This window comes from Chaetodon trifascialis, chromosome 23, assembly GCF_039877785.1.
Source record: "Chaetodon trifascialis isolate fChaTrf1 chromosome 23, fChaTrf1.hap1, whole genome shotgun sequence".
In the NCBI taxonomy this organism is placed as follows: Eukaryota; Metazoa; Chordata; class Actinopteri; order Chaetodontiformes; family Chaetodontidae; genus Chaetodon; species Chaetodon trifascialis.
The window spans coordinates 1,032,501-1,040,702 of NC_092078.1; the positions used below are offsets into that span (position 1 = coordinate 1,032,501).

At 46.7% G+C, this 8,202-nt stretch overlaps 2 protein-coding genes across 2 annotated transcripts in view; both read left to right on the forward strand.

Annotated features, from left to right (window-relative positions):
* LOC139351231 (lecithin retinol acyltransferase) overlaps window positions 1-2,831 on the forward strand; it is a 4,096-nt gene extending 1,265 nt beyond the window's left edge. Inside the window, exon 2 of the mRNA XM_070993030.1 lies at window positions 1,751-2,831. Coding sequence (XP_070849131.1) covers window positions 1,751-1,903 — 153 coding nt within the window. The 3' untranslated portion in view covers window positions 1,904-2,831. The remainder of the gene's footprint in view (window positions 1-1,750) is intronic.
* A 717-nt stretch (window positions 2,832-3,548) lies between these two features.
* Window positions 3,549-6,598, forward strand: lratb.2 (lecithin retinol acyltransferase b, tandem duplicate 2). Its single transcript, XM_070993029.1, has 5 exons — window positions 3,549-4,243; window positions 4,675-4,780; window positions 4,973-5,047; window positions 5,506-5,658; window positions 6,290-6,598. The coding sequence occupies exons 1-5, from the start codon at window positions 3,915-3,917 to the stop codon at window positions 6,443-6,445; spliced, it is 819 nt and encodes a 272-aa protein (XP_070849130.1). The 5' UTR covers window positions 3,549-3,914; the 3' UTR covers window positions 6,446-6,598.
* Window positions 6,599-8,202: the final 1,604 nt, after the last annotated feature.

An 8,202-nucleotide genomic window follows, 5' to 3' on the forward strand; every position in this document is an offset into this window, starting at 1 on the left:
AGAGTCTCAAATCTCGTTTTCTACAAAAAAAAAAGTTTAAAAAAAGCATCAAATAAAAGAATGATTGAAGTCAGTGGATTCAGTTTGAGCCTCAGAGATGTTAACAGAGTATCTTAACACTGGCTGAAGTTTCACTGTTCAGGTCTAAAAGGTGAAAAAAGCCCCCTCAGCCTCACCCCCACCCCCTCCACCTGAGTGTTTCAGCATGTGAGACTGGTCTTAAACCAGAGGAAAATCTGGGTCGCTGCTCGGAAAAGTCCAGAGAACAAGAGCTGCATTCAGCCCGGAGCCAGAAACCAAACAGCAGCAGCGAGTCAGAGCCTCTCCAGACTGATGATGATGATGATGATGATGAAGGAGGGCAGCAGAGCCTCTGCTTTGTGCCTCTGGTCTGTTAGCGGTTTCTCTGAAGGACGATGAGCCGGCGACAAACTGAACGCCTTCAGATCTTTTTTATCTTTCAGAAGAAGATACCAGAAACCCTCTCAGTTCAGTCTCCTCTGCGGTTCGTGCGTCCTGCGGCCGCTTCACAACAAACGCCGCCTCCTGTTTGTCCTGGACTTTTAATGTGAAGCAGCCGCAGGAGGAAGTCTGGTGTTAGCATTAGCAGTAAGTTAATCCAGCTGTGATCCAGCTGCAGGAGTGAACGGTAAACAGTGAAGCACGTGCTGCGACACTGGGTAATGACCCAACTGGCAGAGGAACCGTCGCCGCGGCTTTACGCTTCTCTACACTCAAATTTTACGTCTCAGTTTTATGAGTGACGGCGCTGTGGTTCACGTCTGCTTAGCTTTAGACACAAAAACTTGGTCAGGCGGGAAGACTCCATGTTTTGGTTTAAAATATCTGGTTTCGTTGCCACAAATGCGACTCCAGCAGGAGTCTGCTGCCACCGCCACCCCCTCCCCCGCCCGGTGCTGAACGCTGTCACTCTGATGCCTGAAACGTTGACGTGATACTTACGACACAAAAACACTCGAAAAGCCAACATTTCGTTCTGCTGGCAGGGCAGTGTGGAAGTGACGGACTCCGACACCCACGAGCGAGTACTTAGAGTGATAGTACGAAAATACGTTGAATTTAAAGCATGAATCTTGACATTCTTCAGGAATCTAGCATCGATGACTTTCTGGACCACGCCCCATTGATTTGCACTTCGTCTTCCATCACAGCTGGTTGCACTGACGGAGTCAGTACAGCTCAGGGTCAAAGGTCAGCTCATTCTCTCAGGTGAGAGGGGATAGTTCAGGTGGTAGTTTCACCGCCGTGTTTTCATGTTTTTTTTACAGTAAAAACATGGCGGATGTGAGGGGGCGGGGCCTGCCTGTCCGTTCAGACTGTGTGGTTCTGCAGCAAAGAGACTTTCCCCTGATCACGTTTCACTTCCTGTAATTGCTAAGCTAAACATTTGACCTGCAAAGTCTGTTTCCTCCAGGCTCATTAAAGGGCCGGGGGCCAACAGGAGCTCTGACAGGGGCCTCAGAGGGCCCCACGGAAAATAAACAACAGCTCGATTCTCTTCTTGATTCCTGAACAGTGACAGAGGTTAATGTTTGAAGTTTAAAGGAGAATTTTGTTCAAGTAAGAAGTCGTCGCTCCCTCCACAGAAAAGTCTACTGACTGGATTTGTCCAGAGCCCCCCCCCACCCCCCCATTAGACCTCTCATTAGTCAAGACTCTCTTCATACAGCATGATGGTTAAGGACTGACTTACTTGGCTGGTTTATTCATGTTGTTTCCTGTCTTCCAGTTCTGTGATTGGCTGAAGTCGCTGATCCGTGACCAGCGTAACGTTCTCCTGACGGCGCTGCTGGGACTCCTGTCCATGGTGTGTTTGGGAGTATCCTCCAGCACCGCCCTGCCCACCCTCCTCATCCCCTTCACCCTGTGGATGGCCAGCTAGAAGCTTCTGGACAGCGTTCACTGTCAGCGCCTGAGCCGCCATGTTGGAAGACTGGCAGACAGGAAGTAGTGTGGTACTACATTTTATTGCTAATAACACACCATAGAGACTGAACCGAAACACTCACTGTTTCCAGCTGCACAGGAAGTGATGCTTTTTCTGTATGTTTGATTGACCAGAGCAAGACGAACAGGTAGTTAGCATGAGCAACATTAGCAACCAAGACTGAACGATAACAACAAGACCTTTAAACAAAGATAGAGACAACTTAAAAACAGTTTAAGGCTTCTGGTTTTCAAACTTTAAACTGTGTTAAAGAGACCAAAGATCATTGAATAATTACTGCGTTCTACTGAAGTTGAAGCTTTTGTTCTGAAGGGGTGGCTGAGGAAGTAACTTGATGTTTTTCCAGTTGTCTTCCAGTGTGGCAGCTTAACATCAGAGAGTACATCTGAGCAGACATTTCGTCTGTCCTGTTTCTCATATGTCCTATAACTGAAACACATCACAGCTACACTCGGTCCTGATTGGCTGTCCAGGCCGTCCAACCGGGCCAGTTGTTAGCATTTATAACTGACATTGTTTGCATTGTGCTAGAATTGCATCTCCATCCAGTCCAATTCAAGTCCGACGTTATTCTGTATTTTCTAAACAACAACAACAACAACAACAACAACAACAACAACAACAACAAATCATTGAAATCTTACCTGAGGAAGTTGAACCTTGTGGCGGCCATCTTGGCTGAAACAGCAGCAGCAGGACTGTTCGTGTTGCGTGGAGCCGTCTGCGCTCTTCTGTAAATATCTGTAGATATCCTTAGACCTGATTGTTCTCTCTCAGTCACAAACGTTTGTACAGAATTCATTTTTTATGACGCTGTAACACTTTATGCTTTGTTCTGTATGTAAATAAAGGAAGTGGAATGCAGCAGACTCGTTGAATTCTGGGAGTTCTGGGAAACTTTTAATTCAACTAAACTTACAAGCTTCAAAAAAATCAAACGCAATGCAAGTCAAAGGTTTTTAAATGCAAAATACTGAGAATATTCTAATAACATCTGAAAAATCTGTGACGTTTGACATCATCAGTAAATAAAAGCAGGAAATCTGTTTTCAGATGGAAAATGTTCCACATGGAGCAGTTTGAAGCAGAGTTTCAGGTCCTTTTAAAGGCTCTTTCTCATGGAAACGTTCAGTGCAGTCCTCCAGTCATCTGTGACCTCTGTCTCCCTCTGCTGGCCGACTGGAGGAACTACAACATGAACAACAGTTGAACAGTAACAGAAAAATGTTCAAAATCTTGATAAAAAAATATCCTAAGACCTAAAGTGTCTCCTAATTCACTGAAGAGTCCATTCTCAGTGTTTGTGGCCTCATACTGCACCATGATTGGCTCTAGACTGGCTGTCATAAATCCTGCACGTGCATCCAGGTGTTACACAGATTTCAGGTGAGCTCAGAGGAACTTTCCTCCTTCAGCAGGTTGATGTGATGCTGGAGTTCAGCGTGTGGTCATCCATCTCATCCAGAGGATAATCCTCAGCACGTTGTTTCTGTTGAGAAACTCTGAGTCTGAAATGAGAAACAGTCACTGAAGTTGCTCAATTCTAATAATCCAGAAGCAAATCTCATTTATTTCCTCTAAAGCTGTCTGCTTGCTGGGCAAATGTGGAGCAGTACAAAGTACAGCATCTCCCTCTGAGATGTAGCAGAGTGGAAATATTCAGTGCAAACACCTCAAATCTAAATGGAACGTCTGACACTGCAGAACACGCTGATCCGCATTCGATCAGATCTGTGATGATCTTCAGACGCCTTCAGGTACGCTGACGGCAGCAGAAGCCTGAAAAGAGAAAATGCTGCATTCATTCCTCCAAGTTCAAACAGGAGAAACCAAACCACTGTTCGACACCTGGACCTCACCTCAGGGACTCACCACAGTGTCCTGCACGGCCTCACCGTCCTGCGCACCTGTCCACAGGTGAGCATCCCACAAGTCACTGTCACAGATGGAAAACCTGTCCGTCCCTCAGCCGCTCAGGTCCACAGCACGCAGCCCTGATCCTGGACCCGCCTGGGAACACTCACTAATCCCCCTCCAGACCATAAAAGCTGGAACGAGGGGCCGGCGGCGCCCCGCGTCTCCTCTCAGCATGTTTCCCCTGCAGCTGCTCGCTCTGATCTTCATCACGCCGAGACGCGACGTGAAGGAGGAGAGGAGGCAGAGAGAGGAGGAGGAGGAGGACGGGAAGCACCGGCGGATTCTCAGGAGGGGAGACCTGCTGGAGGTTCCCAGGACCCTGTTCACACACTTTGGGATTTACCTGGGTGGAGGCAGGTGAGTCTGTCGTCATCAGGTGTCGAGTAAACAAACTCAAAAAAGTTCATTCAGGTTAAATCTGAGGATGGAAAGGTGAAGCTGATGCGAACTCCTTCCTTTTTGTCTTCCCCCCTCTCCTCTCATCTATTCGTTCTCTCCTTCACCTTCTGCTCGACTCCTTTTTCCTTCTTCCCTCCTTTCCTCTCTCCTGTCGTCACCTCTGTCCTTTTCTGTTCCTCTTTTTACTCTCTTGTCCTTTCTCACCTCAACTACCTTTTCCTTCCCTCTCTCCTATGTCACCTTTTCCCTTTCCATTCCTTCACTGTCTCCTTTGCCATTTCCCTCCCACTTTCTCCTACGCCCTTTCCTTTCCTTTCCTTTCCTTTCCTTTCCTTTCCTTTCCTTTCCTTTCCTTTCCTTTCCTTTCCTTTCCTTTCCTTTCTCTCCAGGGTCGCTCATTTCATCCCAGACATCATGCCTGTGGTCTCCAGTGATCAGTATCGAATCAAACAGATGGTCACCAACAGCAGGCTCCTACTGGGAGTACTGGCCAAGGTACCACAGCTGATGGGAGAAAAGAAACTTAATAATGACAAAGGAGAGAAGAACAGACCAGAAACCAATAAAATAAAGAAGCAGAAGTCTGACATGCTGGTGATGTTTCCACGGTGAAGACGCTGCAGGTCCATGATGTGCCATGATCGTGTTCTTTCTGCAGTATTTGATGCAGCATTTATTTGTCCTCAGTGTGGCAGCGTGAGGGTGGACTCAGTGGACGACTTCGCCTACGGTTCAGAAATACTCATCAACGCCATGGACGAGGTGAGCGACCCACACCGTACTGGATGCCAGTTAAAGCGTCTGAGAGGTCCAATCAAACCAGGAGAGAAACCAGCAAAAGCTTCTGCGTTTTACTGCAGTCCAGTACTTTCACCTGAGTACAAGTAACAATAGAACAAAGTAAAAATACGGCATGAAAACACCTGCTGCTCTTTGTCTTAAAATGTGGTCATGATGCAGAATTAAGATCGTTATGGACGTCATATCACTGGTTTCATTATCGCCAGTCCGATATGTAGGAAATGTTCCAGCTGGTCAAGTTTGAGGTAATTTAAACTCTTTTTGGTGGTTTGATCAAATGAGCTGAGACGACCGACAGCTGTTCCTGATTTAAACACAGATGTTTCTTTTAAGTAAATATGAATCCATGAAGTTCATCCGCAGCTTCGGCTGACAGTGTCTGACACAGCAGCTACCTACCTGTTCTCTCCTGTGTCCAGGTGTGCAGCCGCCCGCCGCTGCAGGCGGAGGAGGTGGCCAGGAGGGCGGAGAAGCTGCAGGGTCACGTGTCCTACAGCCTGCTGTGGTACAACTGCGAGCACTTCGTCATGTACTGTCGATACGGCACCGTCATGAGCTTCCAGACATTTCAGGTGACAGCCAACAGTTGACCAGACTCAGACTGATGGACAACGACGCCATGGTGTTTCCATTATTAGACACAGATTCAGTCCGGTTTAGAACCAATCAGCTGGGCGTGTTTCAATCAATGAATCACACGACCAGCAGGCTCAGATCTTTACAGGAGGAATCTGAATCGCAGCTCATCATGTGAAGCAGGTGACGGTGTGTTTACAGCACTGCAGTGATCTCCTCTCCTTCCTGACCTCGGCTGCTCTTTTCCTGGTTTCCACAGGGGCGCTCCAGGCCGACCTTTGGCTGCAGATTAATGCTGATCACAGATCAGACCAGCCTCCCTCATTAATTGGGTTAAGCCTCCCTGTTGCAACAACAGTGGAGTCAATGAAAGCGCTGCTGTTTCTGCAGCCTTCCTCTTTTCCTGTTTGTCAAATACTGGATGATTGAAGCCTTTGAGCCTGTGTATAATGCACCACATTTGGGTAGACTCATCGTTAGCTTCAAGCTACGACACATCTCAGAGCTACTCTTTCTTCTGCTCTGATTCACCGTAACGTCTGCTGCAGCTGGTAAGATCTGAATTGTGGACGTCTGGTGTTTATCACACCTTAATCATGTTTTTGTCACTTTCTCTTTCTTCATCAGTTCTGCAAGACAGTGAGGAAGCTGCTGCTGAGTCGACGTGTTGCAAAGGCGGCGGCGGTGATGGGGCCGTGTCTTCTCCTCTCCCTCGGAGCTGTGACCGCCTACTCCGCCCTGGTGGCCGTCCTGCTGCCCTTCCTCATCTGGATGGCCTCATAACACACACACACACACACACACACACACACACACACACACACACACACACACACACACACACACACACACACACACACACACACAGTCTGCAGTCTAACATCCTGGAAATTTTAATGAGAATAGTGAATGTAAAAATGTAAAATGATGGCAGGAGTCAAATAAAGATTGTTCTTAATCATATTGAGTTTGTTGAATTTACAGGGGAAAAAAATGATCATGTACTGACTGATATTTAACTGTTTGCATAAATTTGTATATATATATATTTACTACATGTATTTAAATGTATATTTTTAAAGCAAGTTTCATCATTTAGAATTGGACACATTTAATAACATATTTTTATTTTATTTTATTAATTAAATTTTATTTTGTAAGAGGAGCGTATTTCGTGTTGTCCCGCCTACCGCCCCCATATAAACGTGCTGATTGGCCCAGAGGCCAAGTCATGCCAGTCATAATTTCGGTTTATTGGACGTTCAATCTTTGACTTGAGCGGGACGGAGACCTTCTGGGTGAGTTCAGTTTCGCCGATGAAGTTGTTAAGTATCGATAAAGTGTCGCCGGTTGACGTTTTATGTCTGCTGAGAGGGAAACGTGAGAAGACTGTGGGAGGGGAAGTGGTGACAGACAGAGCCGGAAAGAGTTCATTTTGGATTAGTTAGCGAACGTCAGTGAAACCGCTGTTTGCTCAACGCGCGAGGAAGCTAAAGCTACCGTTAGTGAACGTTACAGAGTCGCTAGCTTACATGCTAGCTGGCTAAGTTAACCGCAGCAGCTGCCATAAGTTATTTTTAGCTTGTGATGTTTGTGGACGTTTCACTACTTGAATGAATCAGTCTAGTTGACACAGACTATCTGACAAGCTAACTTCTCCACAGTGCTGTTGACTGCTGCTCTCTGGTTTGGACTGGGTGCTTTCAGGGCTCCTTGAACTGGTTCCAGCTGGTCCACAGAAAATAGCTCATGACGTTAGCTAAACGCCAAAAGCACGTAGTTTAATTAACTTCAGTTTGACTTCCTGAACTATTGTTTTGATGGAGCACAAATTAGGATGAATGTAACGATTAGCATTTCCTCCTCAGCACTGTTAGCATCGACCAGAATACAATGAAGATAAATGAGTAAAAGCTAGCCAGCTAGCTAGCTAACATAATACATGCTTAATACATTGCTGATTGATATTGTGATCATTGTTTTGTTGATTGGGATATTGATCAGTCAGAGTTTTCTTCAGCTACAGCAGAAACTCCGTAGAGCAAAGCTCCCACGTCTCAGTAAAAGTCAGTGTGTGGAGGCTGTTGTTGCTTCTGATAATTGATGTTTTCCACTTGATCAAATGTCAGAAATCACATTTTGGCCGTTCTGGTCACCAGATGAGCCATGATCCAAAAATAACCAGATTGACTGTTTCAGCTGGATTACTGCTGTCTCCCAGCGTGTCTCCCATTGTGTCTCCCAGCGTGTCTCCCATTGTGTGTCCCAGCGTGTCTCCCATTGTATGTCCCAGCGTGTCTCCCATCGTGTGTCCTATTGTGTCTCCCAGCGTGTCTCCCAGCGTATCTCCCAGCCTGTCTCCCAGCATGTGTCCCAGTGTTTCAGGTCATTGTTAACTGTGACGTTTGCCTGGACAGACGGAGACATGGAGAGAGGCTCCGGCACGGTCATCCCGATGGTGGACGAAGATGACTTCCAGGCGTTCCTCTTCAAACACTTGGCTCTGCTCAGTCTGATGGAGAAGACGGGATACGACATGT